General features: G+C 49.2%; 2 protein-coding genes across 3 annotated transcripts in view; one reads left to right on the top strand and one right to left on the bottom strand.

Moving 5' to 3' along the window:
• The window catches only part of MRPL48 (mitochondrial ribosomal protein L48), a 76124-nt gene that overhangs the window by 24947 nt on the left and 29239 nt on the right, over positions 1-21938 (bottom strand). The gene's annotated exons all lie outside the window — the stretch shown is intronic.
• Positions 1-21938, top strand: part of RAB6A (RAB6A, member RAS oncogene family) — a 53814-nt gene that overhangs the window by 10855 nt on the left and 21021 nt on the right. For both annotated transcript variants that reach the window (XM_061351351.1, XM_061351350.1), the window contains exon 2: positions 18857-18915. In XM_061351351.1, coding sequence (XP_061207335.1) covers positions 18857-18915 — 59 coding nt within the window. The remainder of the gene's footprint in view (positions 1-18856; positions 18916-21938) is intronic.

Consider the following 21938-nt stretch of genomic DNA (forward strand, 5'->3'; position numbering starts at 1 on the left):
CAGATACTGGAAGGCTGTTTTAAGGTCTCCATGCAGCCTTTTATATATATGCAACTGTAATTTTGTCCCTGTTCTTTCTGTTCTCCCACTTTTCCCATTTCTTTTCCATAGTTATCTTTTGCCTTTTTCTCTATCCACCATCATGCCCTTAACTTTTGGGACCACAATTCTTTTCTACTTTATTTTTAGTTCCTCTGAAACCTCAGTGTTACTTGGAGAAGGGGATGGGTTGTCCCTAAAACTGCCATAAACAGCAGCAGATCAAAAGCTTGTGTCCCATAAAACTCAACCTCTGCCTGGCTGCTGCAGTATAATAGCAGACTCGAATAAAGCTTTTCCAGTGAAAAGTTGCATCCTTTTAATATTATGATTCCAAAATTCCCTCCCTCTGCCCATGTTCAAGAGTCAAGGGGCTGATCTGTTGCCTCTGTATCCTTAGGCTGGCTGGACTGTCACAGCAATTGATTCGGAGTTAAATACAGTCTTGGCCTTAGGAATTACACAATTCCATTAAAACATACAAGAGGGATATGTTGTTTTCTCTGGAAGACAGATGGATTTGCTCCATTACCCCCCAAAAAAAACCCATTAAACTCCAGAATATGTTGAAGTAAAGCCTCCTTCAACCCTTGCAGCAGCTCCATGGCCTCCTCTGGCCTCACTCCAACAGCTCCACGTCCCTCTTGTGCTGCTGCCCCCAGAGCTGGATCAGAACTGGATCCCCTCACTGAGCTGCTGCTCATGCTCTGGGAATTGGGAATGGAGAGGAGGGGGTGTCCTACGTGGAACATTCTGAAGTTTGAAAACAGCTCCGTGCTTTTTCTCCCTATTTGATGCTTCTTAAATCTTTGCCTAAAATCCCTGGCTCGACAGTCTGCTTTTACACTGCACCCCTGTGCTGCTTTCACTTCACCAGATCATTCCCCACTGCCGCCATCAGCTGCACACTGGAAGATGACAGCAACCAGGTGTCATGTAGTGTTTACTTGACTTGGTGGCAGCTCTTTTATGCATCTTAATGGCAAACAAATGTGACCTTCTGTGTCTGGTAGTTGTCTTTGAGGTCCTTAGAGAACCCTGTGGTGCACTTAATGCTGCTTTGTAGGTGTGTGACGGCCTGAAGAGCCCAAATTAACCTTCTGTGCACATTTATACAAGGAATTTCTCAAGTTAGAACCAAGTCTTTTCTGTGTGTCTTGGAAAGTAAATATTATAGTTAAATAGGAACTTCACTCATGTATGTCCTTAGAGCCCTTATATGATGGGAGCATTCTTCTGGAATAGACTGCTGGAGGAGAATATTCATTTCAAGGTACTGTATCCCAGCTGGAGTGTAGGTAATTGTCCTCTAAAGCATTTGGAACCAAATTCCTATCTTCTAAAGTCTTTTTCTGTATTTGGATTCTTCTGGATGAGTATTAAAGCTTGGGTCTGCAGACCCCTCAGGCTCCACGGCCTCTCTCTAAGGCATTTGTGAAATGCAGCTGGGAAAGGACAAGTTTGTGTTGTCAGTTGACTTCAACTCCTTCCTGAGAGCTGTGTCTCAGATAGGAAGTGCTTAGAGGTCTGCACGTTGAAAGGTAGGAAGTTGTGCTGGATTAATTGAGGTTGAAGTTCTCAATGTACAGTGCAGGTGGAGCAGGAGCATCAAGTGGCTGTGCTGAGGGTCTCTATTCTGTTCCCCAGGAGGAAAGCTGGAACAGCTCAGGAATCATAGAATCAGCTTGGGAGGGACCTCAAGGATCATCTGCTCCAACCTTTCTAGGCAAGGCATGACCCAGACTGGATGTCCAGCACCCTGTGCAGCCCCATTTTGACAGTGGTCAACACTGGGGAATCAGCACTTCCACAGGGAGATTATTCCAGTGTCTGCTTGTTCTCATTGGGAAAAACTTCCCTCTTGTGTCCAGTGGGAATCTCCCCAGGAATAACTTGTGCCCATCACCCCTCATCTTTCCCATGGCACTCCTTGTACAAAGGGAGTCTCCATCTTCTTTGTAGCCAGCTTTTAAACACTGGCACATGGATCAGGTCTCCCTGCGCCTCCTCCAGCTGCAGTCCCAGCTCTCTCAGCCTTTCCTCACTGCTGCCCAGCCCTTGGACCATCTTTGTGGCCCTTCTCTGGACCCTCTCCACCCTGTCCACATCCTCTTTGTGGAGGAGCAGACTTGGAAGGAGAAACATTTAGTGTGGTATTGAGACATACTGCTTGTAAGTCCTTAAAGTAAGGTATTTGTAGCCATGTGCTACCTGGGCTCATAGAAGTGTCTGAGGAGACCAGAGCATGCAGCTTCTCAAATCATACTTTACTTAAGTTCTACATGGTTTTGGTTTCATGGTGGGGATTTTGGTAACACACATAGTTAGACATGTCCTCCTCTATTTTGATACCAGCTCTTTTCCTCCAAAGTTGCTGTGGAGGTGCATCATGCACACTAACCCAAGTGTCTTGTGCAGAGGATTGGGTGCACCTCTGGTTATTTCTGCACCAGTCCCCACGTATTCTCCTTGTCAGCTTGGATCAGCAAATGCTGCCTCAAGTCATTCTGTGCTGTGTGGAAAGGTGAGCTTAATGCAAGTGCACACAATGTCCTCTTACAAGCTGCCCCCTCAGAAGCCAGACCTTAAATCAGGACTATTTTAAGACCTTTGTTCTGAAAAGGTACCTGTGTGTCATTGTGAAGGATGAGTTTAAGAGAAAAGAGCTCTTGTGGAAGCTTGTTCTGCACCTCTCGTGTGGAAAGAGTAAAGGTCAAGTCTTAGTCCTTTCAGAGCTGCCTTGAAGATGGGAGTAAGGTGGAGGCACTGTGGAGGAAGCTATGTGGAGCTCTCTTCTTTCTTCAGGCAGGACCAAAGCTACTACAGTGTGAGCTGGCAGGATGGGGCAGGTAGGTAGTAACACGAGGAGGGAGCAGGAGGAAGCATTTGCTTGTGGATGATGTGCTGGGGAAACATCAGACAAAACTAAGCCTGTGAAGGATGGAGGGAAGGGGAGCTGGTGGAAACCTCAAGCATTTGAAGAGGTCTCCTAAAACTTCCCTGATTTGCTGCTTAGAAAGGCTGACACAGCAGTGCTGCTCGTGCTGTCAAGGGCAAAGCAGCTTTAGGAAGCAAGTGATGACCCGTTTCAAGGACTTACATTTAGCCTGTGGCACAGGGAGACGATGCCTGGATTCCCTGAGCTAGGTGATGACATATGCTGGTCTGCTTGCATTGGGATGACATTTAGTGCTCTAAAGAATAGAATTCCTGAATATTTAGCTCCAGAAATACATACTCTGGTGGCTGCCCATTTTCTCTCCTCCCTTCCATAGCTGTTCTCTGCCATCAGGACATCACCAGCTCAACATTATCCATAGCTATAGAATCTTGCATGTTGCGTACCATGTACTGTGAAGGAGGGATGTCTCCTGTGAGACAGATTGCATCTATAGTATGAAGAGGGCTGGAGCAGCTCTGCTCTGCAGAGAGGCTGAGAGCTTGGGTGGGGTTTGGAGCAACCTGTTCTAGTGGAAGGTGTCCCTGCCTCTAGGAGGGGTTGGGACTGGATGGGCTTTAAGGTCCCTCCATCCCAAACCAGGCTGGGATTTTATGATTCTAATCCGTGCTCTGTGGTGCTTGGGGCAGCTCTGGGCTCCTTCCCCTTTTGCAGGAGGAGCTCAGTGCAAAGCACTACTTGCACTTAACAGAACCACTCCATAAAGAGAGGATCCATACTTCCAATGTGATATCTATGGCTTGATTACTTCTACTCTAGGTATGTAGCATTTTACATCTTCCAAGTCTTTCACAAGCAGATAATTGGGTATTTAAAACTAAAATACTGGGATGTAAAACCTGGATTTATGAATGATGAATTACTGAGGGTCTCTGAGTGGATTCTTACTTGGTGCTGCACTTGTTTTTAATGGGGCATCTGAATGGTGCAGCTCATATGTAGTGTGTTCTTCAAGAGGTGAATTAATCCCCATAGGCTTTAACTGCCATCATATATAAAGTGAATATTAAGCTATCCTTGCATGACATTAATAAAGCTTAAATATTGGGCTTTAAAACTTGATAGCTTCAAATTTTTGTGTAAGAAGCAATTGGACCATTAAAGCAGTTGAAATCTTAAGAACAAGCTCAGCCAAGCCAGCACCAGTTAATATATAAACGTGCAGTTAAAATTAAAGGCAGAGTAAATATTTAAGAGAGCAAATTTCCCTTCTTTTGGCTTTATTCTGTGAATCTACCTTAGAAACCATTGATTAGGCTGGAAATGACTTGGTATTCAGTGTGTATTATGTGTCTCCATAGTAAAGCTGTTGTTTCACCAAAATGCTTCGTAATGTAGCATTAAAAGGAAGGGACCTTAAAGCTCCTCCAGCTCCAACCCCTGCCATGGGCAGGGACCCCTTCCATAGAGCAACTTGCTCCAAGTCCCTGTGTCCAACCTGGCCTTGAGCACTGCCAGGGATGGGGCAGCCACAGCTTCTCTGGGCACCCTGTGCCAGCGCCTCAGCACCCTCACAGGGAAGAGCTTCTGCCTAAGAGCTCAGCTCAGTCTCCCCTCGGGCAGGTTCAAGCCATTCCCCTTGGCCTGTCCCTACAGGCCCTTGTCCCAAGCCCCTCTCCAGCTTTCCTGCAGCCCCTTTAGGCACTGGAGCTGCTCTAAGGTCTCCCCTTCAGGAGCCTTCTCTTCTCCAGGCTGCCCCAGCCCAGCTCTCTCAGCCTGGCTCCAGAGCAGAGCTGCTCCAGCCCTCGCAGCAGCTCCATGGCCTCCTCTGGGCTCACTCCAACAGCTCCACGTCCCTCTTGTGCTGCTGCCCCAGAGCTGGATCAGGGCTGCAGGGGGTTCTCTCCTTCACACAGCAGAGGAGCAGGATCCCCTCCCTGACCTTGCTCACTCCTTTGGCTTGGGCAAAATTCCTGAGTCTCCTCATTCTTTTGCTTTCCTTATCTGGGTCGTACCCAGTTCTTGATCTTGTTACCTTGTCTTAGGTTTATTCTTCCTGCTCTTGCTACGTTGTCATTTGAGTGAAAGAAACCACACTGACCGCAGTGGTTTAGCACATGGGGTTCCGTTACTCCTCCTCCTGCTCTTGCCTGTTGTTGCAGGTGTGTACACACGTATTTTGGTTTTACTGTCTTAGCTTTTTTGCTCCAAGTCTTTCCAAGATTCTGATGCTCCCTGTCCACAAGGAGATGCTCCTACCTTGGTCTGGTATGGAGATTAGAAGACCATTTCTGGATTCCATACCAGCTTCAAGGGTGTCTGTCATTCAGAAATGGGCACGGTTCTGTTGCTTTATCCCATAAGCAGAGCATTTCTCCCCTCTGTAGAAAACCATGGAAGATGGAGCTCTAAATGTGCCAGATGTTCTCCCTGACAGAAAACTGGAAGTCCTCCTGCAGTGGCATTGGGCAACTTCCCAGATGTTTGGTGTTACAGCAGCTGAGGGAAACCAAACTTGCCTGCAGGTCCTCTTGTGACATTAGTTGTGGCTCTGCTGCCTCTAGAGACCTTTAAAACAGTGAAAACAGCTCTGCTTGTGTTATGTGGTTCACTTGGACCTCCTCTGCAGGCAACAAGTGGCATCATCTGCAGAACACAAGGCCTGTATATTGAATTTGGATAGCTGTGCTTAAGAGGTGACATTTCTCTGCTCTTATTTTACTGTCTCCACAGAGTAATCAAACTGTCATAGTTTATTCCCTTCATTTGAATAGACTTGATCTTCCCTCCTCAGTCGTGAATGGCTGACTCTTGTTCATCACAGGTTAGGGAATGGGGTGGAAAACCCCCAGCTTTTATATGAAAGCTTTGCAGTGTGCAGACTTACTCTTTACACACCTTACATCTGTGAGAGCTATGAAACTCGCTGGTTGTGGAATGGAACCAGAGGAGTGACCTATTCAGTGTTCTGTTTCTTCATGGCTGTGATGAACAAATAGAACAAGATTTTTGCATTGTGCTCTCGTATTTCCCATTTTGGGGAGGAAAAGTGAAGCAAATCACTGACAAACCCCACAGGAGTTAATGAAGCTGTTTATCAGCATGTGTATTTGTCACTGCTACAAGGCTTGGTGTGTGTATCAAGGGAGATCTTACCCATGCAGTTGTAATCAGTCATTCTAAAGGAGGGGATCCTGCCCCTCTGCTGTGTGAAGGGGAGACCCCCCCCTGCAGCCCTGATCCAGCTCTGGGGCAGCAGCACAAGAGGGACGTGGAGCTGTTGGAGCGAGGCCAGAGGAGGCCATGGAGCTGCTGCGAGGGCTGGAGCAGCTCTGCTCTGGAGCCAGGCTGAGAGAGCTGGGCTGGGGCAGCCTGGAGAAGAGAAGGCTCCTGAAGGGGAGACCTGAGAGCAGCTCCAGTGCCTAAAGGGGCTGCAGGAAAGCTGGAGAGGGGCTTGGGACAAGGGCCTGTAGGGCCAGGCCAAGGGGAATGGCTTGAACCTGCCCGAGAGGAGACTGAGCTGAGCTCTTAGGCAGAAGCTCTTCCCTGTGAGGGTGCTGAGGCGCTGGCACAGGGTGCCCAGAGAAGCTGTGGCTGCCCCATCCCTGGCAGTGCTCAAGGGCAGGTTGGACAGAGGGGCTTGGAGCAAGCTGCTCCAGTGGAAGGGGTCCCTGCCTGTGGCAGGGGTTGGGGCTGGAGGAGCTTTAAGGTCCCTTCCAGCACAAACCAGTCTGAGATTCTATGGTGCTCTTCTACTTTTTCGACTATGCAGGTGCTTATTAGGCTTTATTGAACAGAGGAATCCTGACTTTAAATCACTTTTGTTGTGATTTGTCTCCACAAGTTTTCATTGGCTTGAGTGAGCCTTTCATGTAACAAGCACCCAGGGCAGCCTTGTCCAGCTTCGTGTGTAGGCTGTGCCTTCTCCTCTGAATTGCTACAGGCACTTAATGCTCAGTCTCATTATGAGGCTCAGTTTATTACTCGTAAATAGAGATGCCAAATCCCACATAAAAGTTACTGCATCTCCCTCATGCAATAGAAAGCGTAGTACTAAATAAATTAGGATTGTAATGTGTCTAAAAGAAGCCAACAGGTTCACATTGACTTTAAACAAAAGACTAAGACTAGAAAATACTTTTTTCTGCCTCTTTCTTTTCCCTTTAGCTACTGCCAGATTTCATATACCAGTGACAATCCTTTGCTTCTCTTGCTGGTCTAAAATGCCTGGAGACAGCACGAAATACATGTGTATGGAGCTGAATGCTGAGATCAGTGGCACAGCAAGGCTTTTATCCATCATCCCTCAATATCTTCCTGTCATCAGAAACTAAATTACGTATTTTCTCATAGTGTGCCATTTGGATCTGGGTAGAATGGATGCATGAAAGGTCGATCCTTTGGGAGAATTGTTCCTGTGCTTGTTAGAGGCAATTTCATGTCCATTTTCTGTCCCTAAGGAATGCACGTGTGAGGCTGAACAGAGGCTTCGTGTTCCTCCCGAGTGCAGCACGTGATACTGGGTACCAGAGGCAGGTGCTGCGGTGTCACGGAGGCTGGGGTGAGCTGAAGCAACTTTTGGGGTGTGCTGCTTGAAAGCAATCAGTGAGGATCATAATGAGGATGTTCTGGCAGGTGTTGCACTGAAGGACACCGGGAGGACCAGCCTTTCGTGTTCAGGACAGCCAGGCAGGCTCTCCTCTGACCTTGATAATGGAAGCTGTTAGCTTTTATGCAGTTCAGGTCTGCTCTTGATATTTCAGGCTGAGCCTTGTAACGCTGAGCAGATTCTCTCAAATGTGTCCTGGTGGCTGAGAGTTGTCTGTTCCCTCCTTGGTGTACAAATGGTCTGTGAACAAGGGCTTGCAGGGGTCTGTGTCCCACCTCTGCAGCCTGAAGTCAAGAGAGGGGCTCAACAGCCACTTGTGAGGACAGTAGTTTTCATAGAATCCCAGCCTGCTTTGGGTTGGAAGGGACCTTAAAGCCCATCCAGTTCCAACCCCTGCCACACGCAGGGACCCCTTCCACTGGAGCAGCTTGCTCCAAGCCCATGTATCCAACCTGGCCTTGAGCACTGCCAGGGATGGGGCAGCCACAGCTTCTCTGGGCACCCTGTGCCAGCGCCTCAGCACCCTCACAGGGAAGAGCTTCTGCCTAAGAGCTCAGCTCAGTCTCCCCTCGGGCAGGTTCAAGCCATTCCCCTTGGCCTGGCCCTACAGGCCCTTGTCCCAAGCCCCTCTCCAGCTTCCCTGCAGCCCCTTTAGGCACTGGAGCTGCTCTAAGGTCTCCCCTTCAGGAGCCTTCTCTTCTCCAGGCTGCCCCAGCCCAGCTCTCTCAGCCTGGCTCCAGAGCAGAGCTGCTCCAGCCCTCGCAGCAGCTCCATGGCCTCCTCTGGCCTCACTCCAACAGCTCCACGTCCCTCTTGTGCTGCTGCCCCAGAGCTGGATCAGGGCTGCAGGGGAGGGAGGTGTCTGTTGTGTGAAGATCCTTCACTGAGGCTTGAGGGGCTGCAAATTCCCTTGATTTCCTGGGGTTGTAACAAATAGAAGTATGGGAGATGTTTTTTTGTCGTAACTATTTTGAACCCGTTCATAGAATCACGTTATTATCACATCACATTCACATCACTCTCATTTACAGCTCTTCACCATAGTTTTGTAACTGATTATGTGTAAAGGGGAAGAGCTTGCTTCTTGTTACCTGGATGTTACAGAGTTTTTCACAGCAGGAGGTACAGGTGTAAAAGGGAAACCCATAATAATTTCTGCCTCCTTGTCATGCACTGCACACAAATGCAGACATCATGTAGGACAGGAAGACTGAGCTGAGCTCTTAGGCAGAAGCTCTTCCCTGTGAGGGTGCTGAGGCGCTGGCACAGGGTGCCCAGAGAAGCTGTGGCTGCCCCATCCCTGGCAGTGTTCAAGGCCAGGTTGGACACAGGGGCTTGGAGCAAGCTGCTCCAGTGGAAGGCGTCCCTGCCCATGGCAGGGGTTGGAGCTGGATGGGCTTTAAGGTCCCTTTGAACCCGAACCACTCTGGGTTTATGCCCCCTCTTTCTGAGAGGTAGAGCTCTCAGTGAGCATCAATACCAGTGAAATTCAGGCTTGTTGCATCATTTTTCCATCTCCTTAATCTTTAAAACGGTGCTCCTGTAAAAATGGACTTGTTCCCTTTGTGTCCCTGTTGTTGTGATGTGCAAAAAGAAGCTGCAGCTGATATCAGCCCTCCACATAATAGCTTTATGCGTGTTCAGCTGCTGGGTAGGTGTCATTCCTTGTTATATCACTCTAGTTCACTCGACTCTGTTGCTTCCCTTCCTGCTGTTCTGCACCAGACAGTCATAAATATTCATGTGCACTCCCTCCCCTCCATTTAGGCTTGTAGACCCGGCTTATGGTCTGTTCTAGTTTGTTAAATGCAGGCTTTTTTTACCACTAGAGTGCTGAAGGCTGTCTAGTGAGCTAAAGGGCTGATGTCACCCATTCTGGTTTGGGAAGTGGCTGGAAACTGCTGAGATACTGAGCCTTGCCACCGTTCTGCTTGGAAATTCAGCTCTTACAGACATGATGGAAGTTCAAGGCACTCGATTGTTACATGGGAGAATGAAATGGAAATTTCCTCGGCAGCAAAACTCTGGCTGTGCTGTTTCTGAACTGTTAAGAATGAGGGAAGCTTGTCTTTGTGCCTTAAGCAAATGCTCAGCTGCAGTGAAATGGGCTCAGGTTGACTGGACAAGGCCAATTTGGATGGGGCAGCCACAGCTTCTCTGGGCACCCTGTGCCAGCGCCTCAGCACCCTCACAGGGAAGAGCTTCTGCCTAAGAGCTCAGCTCAGTCTCCCCTCGGGCAGGTTCAAGCCATTCCCCTTGGCCTGTCCCTACAGGCCCTTGTCCCAAGCCCCTCTCCAGCTTTCCTGCAGCCCCTTTAGGCACTGGAGCTGCTCTAAGGTCTCCCATTAAGGAGCCTTCTCCAGGCTGACCCAACCCACCTCATCACCCTATTGTGTTTCATCCCTTGCCTTCAGTTCTCTTAACTGGGGCAGTGCTGTTACTGCTCATCTGGAAAGGTGTTAAAAGGGCTCCCAAAGGCAGATGTGTAAGGGTGAGACCTCCAGCTGGGAAGGGTGATGCATATTCTCCAACATGAGGAAGGAAGAGGTGGTAGAGTTAGAGAAAACGCTGCCTGCCCTTGCGCTGGTCAGTTTGAGTGTGTGTCTGCCCGTGTTTTTCTGCTCTCATCAGTCCCTCTGCTTTAATTTGGGCAGGAAAAGGAAGAACAGAGTTGGGTGTCAGTGCAGGGTGTCATTGATGGCAGCTTGAGCTTGCTTCGTCTCCAGTTGTAAGAAGTTACTGAATGGAGATATTATTTAGTATGAAATAACACTAAGAGGATAATTATTCCTTAGACTTCTGCTTCCTTTCAGTGTGAATCAGGATGAACCCATTGCTCTATACATGTAACCTTGTCGATGTCATAGTGCTGGTTTCATGGCTTTTGCATAGTTATAACTGCTGATTTTGATAACCCTGGAGCTATGGAACAGCAGGATGCAAACATCACAGTGTGTCTCCCAGATGTGTGCACTGATACAGCTGTGGTACCATGTGCAAGGTGTAGGATGTGTAACCCAGGAGCAGTGAGCAGCCTTACCTACTCTGCTTTGTGGTACAAGCTGATTCCCAAATGGAGAGCTGGAGGCTGCCAGAAATCCCTGAGGCCAAACTGATTGATCCAGGATGGTAGCAAACAGTTTTCAATAGTGCTTTTAATTAAAGGAGGGGAAAAAAAGCTTTGTTGGGGGTGGTGGCCTGAAAAGAAATCTGGGATTGGCAGGGATACATTGGCCTGAAAAGGTCAACTGCAGTTGTATGACATTGGTATTGATTTGTGTCTGCCTTCCTAGAGTTACTGTTTGAGGTAGGATGCCATAAAACAAACCCAGGCTGGGGGAGACCGGATGGAACAGCCTGAGGAGAAGGACTTGGGGTGCTGGGTGAGGAGCAGCTCCCCATGACCCGGCTTCAGTGAGTGCTTGAGCCCAGAACCCCCCCATGTGCTGAGCTGCACCCCCAGAGCGTGAGCAGCAGCTCAGGGAGGGGATCCTGCCCCTCTGCTGTGCTATGGGGAGAGCCCCCCTGCAGCCCTGATCCAGCTCTGGGGCAGCAGCACAAGAGGGACATAGAACACAGAGGATAAATCATGTTAAAAGAGGATATTTGAAACCTTTTGTTTGCTCAGAAAGGAGCTATTGCTGCTTTGGTGGGATGCAGAACTGCTGCAGTAGCACCAAAGCCTCTCTTGTATAGGTTTGATAGTGTTAACAGCACAAAATGTTCTTATTCCCTGGGATTGATGCGGGCAGTGGTTCCATTTCAGGCTGGGAGGACATCCCTTAGCCTGCTTGGTCCTGGGTGGCCAAAACCTGCTGGAAAAGGTCTGATCAGTGTGCATTTAATTGCCCTTTACCACTCAACACAACTTCTTAGTTTTAAATACTTCATAACTGTAGCTGTCAGTAACACCATTTGCAGAAGGTTTGGCTGTGGATGGATGATGGAGTAGGTTTATTCTTTGTAGGTTTTCTTCTCATTTCCCCTCAACCTGGACTTCTTGTCCTGATCAGTTGAGGATTTAGGGATGCAAAGAATCCACTCAGGTGGTCCTTTGAGCTGATGTCATCAGGAAAGAAAGGGCAGAATTAAAGAGGTTTGACAGCAGAGCAGAAGTGGGACCAATGGGGAGAAGATGATCTTCAGGGTAAACCAATTTAGAGGAAGGAGGTGAGACCACATGAACTCTGCTCTCTGGGACCAGACTTGATGCTCTCTGCAGAGTTCCTTAGCTCTGACTGTGGATACACTTCATGTTCCTGAGGGTTTGGGTGCTGAATGCAGTCTGCTGGTGCTGTCAGTGCTGTGGGGTAATGAATGAATCCTGTTTCCTGCTTTGGGGGAACCGGGTGAAACTTCCATCACTTGACAGCGAAGAGCAGAGGAGGAATTTTTTCCTTACAGAAGCTGCTTTAATCACTTTAATACAACATTTCTGTTTTAAGAGCTCAGACTGATGTACCTAAAAATACTCCTCTTGGTGACTGGCTCATACGGAGCATTTTGAGTCAAGTAGGAGCATCCTCCTTTTGGGGCTTCTTTTTAAATCAAAGTCTAAAAATGGGTTTCAGGCATTCATAATTCAGTTTATTGTTCTTAGCAGAGCTTTCTCCTCTTGTTGCCTTGGGTTGGTACTTTCCAGTTTTCACTAGCGAATTTACTGCTTCTGAGCATTAAATGTTTGAGTTGTAGTGACTCTTTTAGTGACTCTTTAGTTTTAGTGACTTTAGATCCACTCCTGAAGCTGTGGATCAGAAGCACCAACAAATCTGGGTGTGAAAGGTGATGAGAAGGTGGTTGTTGGAAGATCTTGGAGCTGTAGCTTTCACCAGGACTCCTCGGGTGGTATTGGGGTGTCTGGTTTGAGATGGTTGGAAGGGAGCTCAGAGCTCCTCCAGCTCCAACCCCTGCCAGGGGCAGGGACCCCTTCCACTGGAGCAGCTTGCTCCAAGCCCCTGTGTCCAACCTGGCCTTGAGCACTGCCAGGGATGGGGCAGCCACAGCTTCTCTGGGCACCCTGTGCCAGCGCCTCAGCACCCTCACAGGGAAGAGCTTCTGCCTAAGAGCTCAGCTCAGTCTCCCCTCTTGCAGGTTCAAGCCATTCCCTCTTGTCCTATTTTGCCCAAGGACAGGACTTTTGGAGCAACCTGTTCTAATGGAAGGTGTCCCTACCTGTGCAGGGGGTTGGAACTGGATGAGCTTTAAGGTCCCTTCCATCCCAAACCCTTCTGTGATCCTAAGATGTCAGTTTCTGGTGTAGAAGAGGCAAACACATGCCCAAGAAGAGGAAGTGGGGCAGTAAACCCAGCTCCTTGTGCATCATCCAGCAGCAGTGGCACAATCCCAATTACTTTCCCTTTGTAGGTCACTGTTGACTGTTTCCTGAGCCCTTTGCAGACTCCGCCTGGCAACAACTGCCCTTCTAATCCCGTCTGGCAGGGGGATGATTTGTGTTGTCTAATGGGGCTCTTCCCTCCCTGGCTCTCCTCTGAGGCTCCCCAGTGACTCATTACAGCACACAGCATGGAGTGCTGCTTGCTGGGCTGCCAGCACCAGCCACTAGTACATAACCTGCATGTGCTGGCACGGAGGAGATGCTGGTACCCACCATTAATCAATGCCATGAGTGGTGTTTGGCACTGGATATACAAATCTCCAGCACATGAGGCTCAGGAAGCAGGACAAGGCAGTGTTCAAGAATCAGCTGAACGACCTTGAAATCTCTCCAGTGGCTGCTGTCACATCAGAGCTGCTGGAACCAGGAGATGTGTGCATTGATTTCAGCTTGCACATGAATGCTCTTTGTGAAATCAGTGCTAGGCAGTGGCTCAAGGCTTCCAGACAAAGAGGATCGATCAGCTTCACTCAATTAGCTGTTGAAGGCTTTGAAATGGGGCTCTCAGAGTTAATGGCAATTTCCCTGATAGGAACTTCACAAGTTCCCATCTTTTAACTCAATTATGTGTCTTGGGTGCTTTGCTCTTTGCTGTTGCTGATAAATTTGCCCGTTTAGGAGGATGTTAATCATTGGGCATCTGCTTGCTCAGACCTTGCCTTTTAGGAGTTTCCTGGGTTTATATATGAGAACAGCCTATTTCAGAGTCATGGAATCCCAGACTGGGTTGGGATGAAAGGACCTCAAAGCTCCTCCATTCCCAACCCCTGCCACTGGCAGGGACCCCTTCCACTGGAGCAGCTTGCTCCAAGCCCCTGTGTCCAACCTGGCCTTGAGCACTGCCAGGGATGGGGCAGCCACAGCTTCTCTGGGCACCCTGTGCCAGCGCCTCAGCACCCTCACAGGGAAGAGCTTCTGCCTAAGAGCTCAGCTCAGTCTCCCCTCGGGCAGGTTCAAGCCATTCCCCTTGGCCTGGCCCTACAGGCCCTTGTCCCAAGCCCCTCTCCAGGTTTCCTGCAGCCCCTTTAGGCACTGGAGCTGCTCTAAGGTCTCCCCTTCAGGAGCCTTCTCTTCTCCAGGCTGCCCCAGCCCAGCTCTCTCAGCCTGGCTCCAGAGCAGAGCTGCTCCAGCCCTCACAGCAGCTCCATGGCCTCCTCTGGCCTCGCTCCAACAGCTCCACATCCCTCTTGTGCTGCTGCCCCAGAGCTGGACACTGAACTTCATCCTGCCCCATAATGCATTAAAACATCATGACTTATCACAGTTAACGTGGGTGAATGCTTCCACCTCTTATCTTGTACAGCAAAACCCTTCTCTCTGTGCTCTTCCCTCAGAAAGCTCTCCAGGAGAGAGTACCAGGCAGGCTCTGCAGTGTGTATTAATGGGAGCTGGTCAGGTTTGCTGGTTCCCTGTGGGAGCCACCAGTACTCTCTATGTCCAGAAGAACTTCCAGCCCTGATGCTGTGGGTTCTGGTTAATCACTTCTTCCCTTCCCTCTGCTTCAGAAAACTCTTGGATGCCTTTGCACGTAGATTGCAGCAATGGAATGACATCCAACAGCTCTGCGTTCCAAGGGAGGGAGGAGCATCCACTGCCCAGCTGAATAGGTTGTTCCAGAGTTTAATGACCCCAGTGCTAAGCTTGCATGCCTTTTCTGCTAGGGCTTTGTTTGGACCTGGATTTTAGCTGATAGATCTTGAGCTACAGAACGAGGCTGAGACCACTTTTTCATATCATAAAGTCACTTCTTTGCTGGCATCACCTTTCTTTCAGTAGTTCTGGGTGGACTTTGCAAACTGCCTTTTCTTGCCAAAAAGCTCCTGAATTGGTTGAGGTTTTTCTTCCTCTGCCGTTGCCCTGGTCAGGGCTGCATAGAACCCCATCCACAGCATCTCCCCCCCCACCTTTAGTCTCTAAGGATAACAGTGACTCCTTTTTTCCTTTCCCAGTTGAATACCAGAAATATTTTGGGCTAAAGGATGCTGTTTAGGTTCCCGTAATCACCCAGGTTGGAAAAGCCCTTTAAGCTCATCCAGCCCAACCACTTCCCAGCACTACCAAGGCCACCACTGCCATGGCACTGAGGCCTCGTCTCCACACTGTGTGAACCCTTGCAGGGCCGGTGCCTGCAGCCCTGCCCTGGGCAGCCTGTTCCAATGCCTGAGCACCCTCTGGGGCAGGAATTGGTCCTCAGCTCCATCTAAACCTGCCCTGGTGCAGCTTGAGGCCGGTTCCTCTTGTCCCATCCCTTGTTCCTTGGGAGCAGAGCCCAGCCCCTCCTGGCTCCATCCTCCTCTCAGGCACTTGGAGGCAGCCATCAGGTCCCCCCTGAGCCTTCTCTTCTCCATCTGAACCCCTCAGGTCCCTCAGCCCTTCCCCATCACACTTGGGCTCCAGGCCCTGCACCAGCTCCATTCCCTTCTCTGGCCCCGCTCCAGCCCCTCAATGTCTCTCTTGCAGTGAGGGGCCCAGAGCTGAGCACAGGATCCGAGGGGTGGCCTCACCAGCGCCCAGAATATAGGGAGAATGCTGCTGCAGCACTGACTGATGCTGCCCTGGACACACTTGTGTAGGGAGAGTTTTCTAAGGGTTTGAATTAACTCACTGGATTAAAACCCAGCACGTGCTTAATGAAACAAGGCTGAAATCTCAACTTGATCTGCTTCCTTTGGTTCTGACCCCCAAATTGCTCACCCACTTGTGTGCAGTCTGTGTTATAAGCAGCCAGTTGTTCTTGCCTTTGTATTACCTTGTGCTGCTGTTCCCTGCAGAGCTTCATTTTCCTCTTGAGGTCACTAATGCATTTCTTAAGATTAGTTTGAATTCTGATTCTGTCCTTGAAGCTGCTTGAAATCGCCCATAAAATAATACATTGTTTGGATTCAGGGGAAATAGAACCAACAACATGGGCTAGACCACGTGTGACAGAGCGGGATTCAAACTCTCCTGCGGAACCATGGTCAATAAATTGGTCCTTTTATTGGCAATGTTCTTTATCCTTATTTTTATGGCCCCCAGCACAAGAGGGACATGGAGCTGTTGGAGCGAGGCCAGAGGAGGCCCCAGAGCTGCTGCGAGGGCTGGAGCAGCTCTGCTCTGGAGCCAGGCTGAGAGAGCTGGGCTGGGGCAGCCTGGAGAAGAGAAGGCTCCTGAAGGGGAGACCTTAGAGCAGCTCCAGTGCCTAAAGGGGCTGCAGGAAAGCTGGAGAGGGGCTTGGGACAAGGGACTGTAGGGACAGGCCAGGGGGAATGGCTTGAACCTGCCCGAGGGGAGACTGAGATGAGCTCTTAGGCACAAGTGAGCTTTAAGGTCCGTTCCAACCCAAACCAGGTTGGGGTTCTGTGATTTTATTCATTTTTAAAGCCATGCACAGGGTTTATTAACACTCCTTTAGGGTGTTTGGAATAAAATCTAATGTGAAAATAAAACTCTCAGGGGTTTATGGGCTCAACTCTAAAGGCAAGTGGTGATTGTGGCTGAGTGGCTGTTCCTTGTGGCCCTGCTAAAGGAGGAGGAAAGGAGTAGCCGTTTCTTTCTGCAGGTTGGTATTTTCCAGCTCCATGATGTCATGTCCCTTCCTAAGGGGTTATGCTTACAGGGAATTCAGTTTGTTACTGTTAGGTCTGTCACAGAATCACAATCCCAAACTCATTTGGGTTGGAAGGGACCATAAAGCTCCTCCAGCTCCAACCCCTGCCACTGGAGCAGCTTGCTTCAAGCCCCTGTGTCCAACCTGGCCTTGAGCACTGCCAGGGATGGGGCAGCCACAGCTTCTCTGGGCACCCTGTGCCAGCGCCTCAGCACCCTCACAGGGAAGAGCTTCTGCCTAAGAGCTCATCATAATGTCATAGGTACAGTTATCCTGTGTCAGTACTCGGTGTGCTCACGCAGTGATGTGTGGCAACCCTTCAGCTGTGACCAGCCCAGGGGCTTGTTCTGTGCTGCTCTGTAAGTGCAATGTGATCAATTCATCATCCATAGATGACTTTGTGTGATTTCATTCCCAAGTGAAGCTCCAACCAGGACTTACAGCAGTAATGCTTCCACAGGAGAGCAGGCATCTGCATCCCCATCACTTCAGTGTGCAACAGATGGTACATGAATCCTAAGGTGATTCATCCAGCTATTTTTTGTAGGGATGGGGATCATTGCTGCCATTACAGGCTGGGTGGTGTGTGCGTGGAGGCTGGGAGAGGTGAGATGGTGTAAGCTCTGAAGAATGGCTCTTTTAAAGAGGGGACTATTTAAAGCCTGGAACCCACTGGTCAAGGTGTCTTTTTATGTAATCTCAACCTGTGAGTGTTTGAAGGGGATGGTCTTTGTCTTTTCCTTTGAATTATTTCCTTAGTGGGAATTGTGGCTTTCACTTCTGCCAGGGTTTATAAAGCAAGGGATGTTTTAAAGGAGAAATGGTGATGATTCAGTAGCCATGGTGGAATTAAACCTGTAAGTAGTTGGTATTAATGCAGACCTGAGCTGGTGCCTGTTGACAAATGATGTAAAGAAAACCTTGGTCTGTTTGGAGAAGAAGTATCATAGAGATGAAGCACACTGAGACGCTCTCCAAATGGTGTTTAAAGCAGGTATTTAAATATAAGCAAGCCAAGTAGCACCTTATTTTCCCCTTCTTCTTGTGATGTGGGTGCAGATGGGGCAGGGAAGCTCCAAGGGTATGAAATAGGTTAACTGAAGGGGCTGCAGGAGGGCTGGAGAGGGGCTTGGGACAAGGGCCTGTAGGGCCAGGCCAAGGGGAATGGCTTGAACCTGCCCGAGGGGAGACTGAGCTGAGCTCTTAGGCAGAAGCTCTTCCCTGTGAGGGTGCTGAGGCGCTGGCACAGGGTGCCCAGAGAAGCTGTGGCTGCCCCATCCCTGGCAGTGCTCAAGGCCAGGTTGGACACAGGGGCTTGGAGCAAGCTGCTCCAGTGGAAGGGGTCCCTGCCCAAGGCAGGGGTTGGAACTGAATGAGCTTTTTAAGGTCCTTTCCAACCCAAATCCCTCTGTGATGTAGTCAGTTTATGTAGCTCTTGATTGTGAAATGAGGGTTTTGACATGGTTCAAGGTAGTCTGGAATTCAAGCTGCCCACCCAGCTGCATCACAGCTACAGAGGAGCTGCAGCATCACAAATGGCTGCAGGAAAAAGGCTTCTCTGGTATCTCAGTGACTGTCAGCTTTGCCTGCACATGCTGCAGTGACACCTTCTGATTGCAGCACAAGTGACTCCCTAATGCTGAGCGGTCACTGAATGTAGAGCCACAAGCTGCAGCCAGCACCAGGGTGGAGAAGGGTGTTTTTGACAGCGTATGAACCAGCTTGTAGGTCCATATGCGTTCCAATGAATTCCTTGTCAAAGGAAAGGTGAATTCAATGGAGTGACAGGGGACACAGGAGTGATGGGCAGATGGTAAACAAGCCTCTTCACAACAATGCTCTTCAATCTTGTGACACTACAGCAGGGACTGCCACTTGTGTGACAGGTACAGACAGTGTGACATTGAGATGCACAGAGGTGTATTTTAAGCTGCCTTGGTTTAGGAGCCAGAGCTGTCTCGTTGTAGGGGTTCTCAGACCTAGTGCATCCATTCATTGATGGAATTAATGGAAAGCGTCAAATAACTTGTTTGAAACTGGAACTGTCAAATTATTTCAATTTTCCACTTGAATCATGAATGTTTGAGGGTAAAAGTGATGCTCGGGAATGATGCAGGAGCCAACCTTCAGATAAAAATACCCTTAACAGGGTCTTCACATCTGTGAAATCCAATAACTGCTATTTTGCTTGTAGGAAGTTAAATTTCACAGTGTGCCTCTGAGGGAGACAAAGTAAAACTCCTTCTGAAACTGTTTTTAAATCACTTGCTTCAAACATGCGTTGAAATTGCTCCTTCAATCTGTGTCTTTTCTTTCTTCTTTCAGTGGGCAAGACTTCCTTGATCACCAGGTTCATGTATGACAGCTTCGACAACACCTACCAGGTAAGTTGATCTATGTTACTGCCTTCTCTAAGGCCCTTCTGTTGCTGTGTCTTCCACTGAAGGAAGAATCCATTTGGTTGAAGTGGATAAGAGTTGGTACACTGACCAAATTCTTCACTGTGAAAGGCTTTAAACTTCATATTTTAACCTGTCAGAACAGCATCTTGCTGTTGGATGCTGCTCGTCTGCTGTGGTTTGAAAGCACAAGCTCTTAGTTACAGCCAGGTAATAGGAGTTGTTAAGTCTTTCAGGGTGTTTCCTTTCACCATTTGCCACCAGACCATCACAGATCTCATGTCTCTGGGGGGAAGATGTAACAGGCACCCAGCTCCTTTGAAAACAGAAGCAGGCTGAGCTGCAAGAGGTTCTGCAGTGGGTGAACAAGGGCTTGTGGAGCAGAAAGCAGTGGGTTGTGAGCCTGGGTATGCTTTAGGAGCTCTTTAGGATATTTTGTGCTGGCTGATGGAACAAAGACCACAGACCTGGTGGCTGTGTACATCCCCATCTTGTGGCTGCTTACTTATTGTTCATTATTGAAACCAGATTGGGTTGGCAAGCTTGAGGCTGAAGCAGTGCTTGTCTTTTATTCCAGTTGGCCCTGTAGACCCTTCACTGCTTTGTGCTTGGTGACAAGTCATAGAATCATAGAATCCCAGAGTGGTTTGGGTGGAAGGGAGCTTAAAGCTCATCCAGATCCAAGCCCCTGCCATGGGCAGGGACACCTTCCACTAGAGCCCCTGTGGAAGCCAAGCCCCTGTGTCCAACTTGGCCTTGAGCACTGCCAGGGATGGGGCAGCCACAGCTTCTCTGGGCACCCTGTGCCAGCGCCTCAGCACCCTCACAGGGAAGAGCTTCTGCCTAAGAGCTCAGCTCAGTCTCCCCTCGGGCAGGTTCAAGCCATTCCCCTTGGCCTGGCCCTACAGGCCCTTGTCCCAAGCCCCTCTCCAGGTGTCTCGTTTCCAGCATCTCCACGTCCCTCTTGTGTTGTTGCCCAGAGCTGGACACAGGACTGCAGGGGGAGGTCTCAGGATTCCATGGAGGGGGATCACTCCAGGTAAATGACACACCACCAAGGGCACAACTTTATCCCTGGTGTTTGGTTTCCTCGGCTCAGGTCTTGTTTGATTCACAAATGCCACTTTCATAAAAAGAGCTTATTGATAAGCTACAGGGGTAAGAGCCAAATTCCTCTTATGCAGCAGCAGCAAAGGAAAACTGATGCACAGCAGAGGTTTTAATAAACTGCAGCTTGTGATTTATATACCTTGAACCCAAATAACCTGGTGCAAATTTGAGGTTGGGGCAGCTTTCAGGAAACAGACCTTCAAAATTCATCAGAAGTATCCAGAAAGAGCAAATCACCCATTGGCTAACCTACAGCTACACGTCCATAGTTTGATGGATATTGGCAGTCAAGCACTTGGCTTTGAGGGGTCCCTAAATGATACTGAATGTGGAGAAATCTGTGTTCTGTTTGACACTAAGAGCTGCTCTGGTTTGGAGCTTTTTGGGCTCATCCTTTCTACCAGCTACAGCAAGACAGGACCTATCAGCTCAGTAATGACTTCAGTCAAATAGAGGTCTTTGGGTGGGTGACATTGTAAGCAGTACCTTAGCACCCAAACTAGGCTTGCATCAGTGATAGTTAAATTGGAGCTATCTTACAAGCCCTTAAGACTTCTTTCTGATTCACACATTCGTTTTGGAATCATTATGTATATTATGTCAGACCAGCTTCCTATGGAGAAAACTGAATTATCATCAAGTACAGAGGGTCAAACCTCTTCAAGAAAGAACTAGGATTTAGATCCATAGAGAAAAGGAGCAGACCTGAAATTGAAATACTGATGGGGAAAAAAAACCCCAATGAAATAAAAGAGCTGCTTCTCTGTCCATATAATTACAGTGGGGAGGATTTGAAAGGATGTTTGCTCCCTTGGGAGCAATGATGTGTTCTTCAGCCCTCCTACACCACAGCAGCTTTGCTTCTCCTGTGGTTGAGTGAAAACTACATCCAATTGTACCCAGCTCAGCTGGCAGAGCAGTGAGGAGGCACTGAAGAGACAGTAACTCCTGAAGGGGTGAAGAGATTTAAACGAGATACCTGCACCCCAAGTAACAGAGCAGTCACAGTGTTATTCGTACCTTTTCCCATTCCCTCCTCCTCCCACCTCCCTGAAAAACCCTTCACATTCATCAGGGAACAGATTTTTCTCCCCTGGGTGCATTCAGAACGTTACCACCTGTAACCAAGTCATGAAATGTGTTCTGCGTGGAGCAGACACACTTGATGAAACCCAAGTACTTTTATAGCTTGGCACCTTCTCCAGCTCAACCTGAATTCTGCGAGTGGGCAGTGATTGATCTCCTAGGGTGTAGGAAGGTTACCTTGGGCCAGCTTGAACTGAGGTCAAGGGAGGGGATCCTGCCCCTCTGCTGTGTGAAGGGGAGACCCCCCTGCAGCCCTGATCCAGCTCTGGGGCAGCAGCACAAGAGGGACGTGGAGCTGTTGGAGCGAGGCCAGAGGAGGCCATGGAGCTGCTGCGAGGGCTGGAGCAGCTCTGCTCTGGAGCCAGGCTGAGAGAGCTGGGCTGGGGCAGCCTGGAGAAGAGAAGGCTCCTGAAGGGGAGACCTTAGAGCAGCTCCAGTGCCTAAAGGGGCTGCAGGGAAGCTGGAGAGGGGCTTGGGACAAGGGCCCTTCAACCCAAGCCAGTCTGTGCTTCTGTGAAAACAGGGTAGCTGCAGCACCTCCTTAGCAGCTTTGTGAGGACAGATGGTTTAAGAAGTCTTCCCATACATGGCCCCATCCATAGTGGTGTCTTCTGAAGCTTGCTTTCCTTGTCCTCCTTAAACTTGTGATTGGGACTTAGTGCCTCGCATCAGTTTCGGAGTGTGCTGAGTTCCTGTTTGTTCCATATGGTGCACAGCATTCCACAAGCAGGTTAAACCTGCCTCCACCTCAGTGATGGGAATTAGCTTAGCCTAATGTCCATGTGTTTTCCCCATCAGCGAGTAGACTTTTC

The sequence above is a fragment of the Neopsephotus bourkii genome, unplaced genomic scaffold (assembly GCF_033783945.1).
Source record: "Neopsephotus bourkii isolate Nb327-2 ecotype Australia unplaced genomic scaffold, CSIRO-AGI_Nbou_v1 NB_580, whole genome shotgun sequence".
Classification (NCBI taxonomy): Eukaryota; Metazoa; Chordata; class Aves; order Psittaciformes; family Psittacidae; genus Neopsephotus; species Neopsephotus bourkii.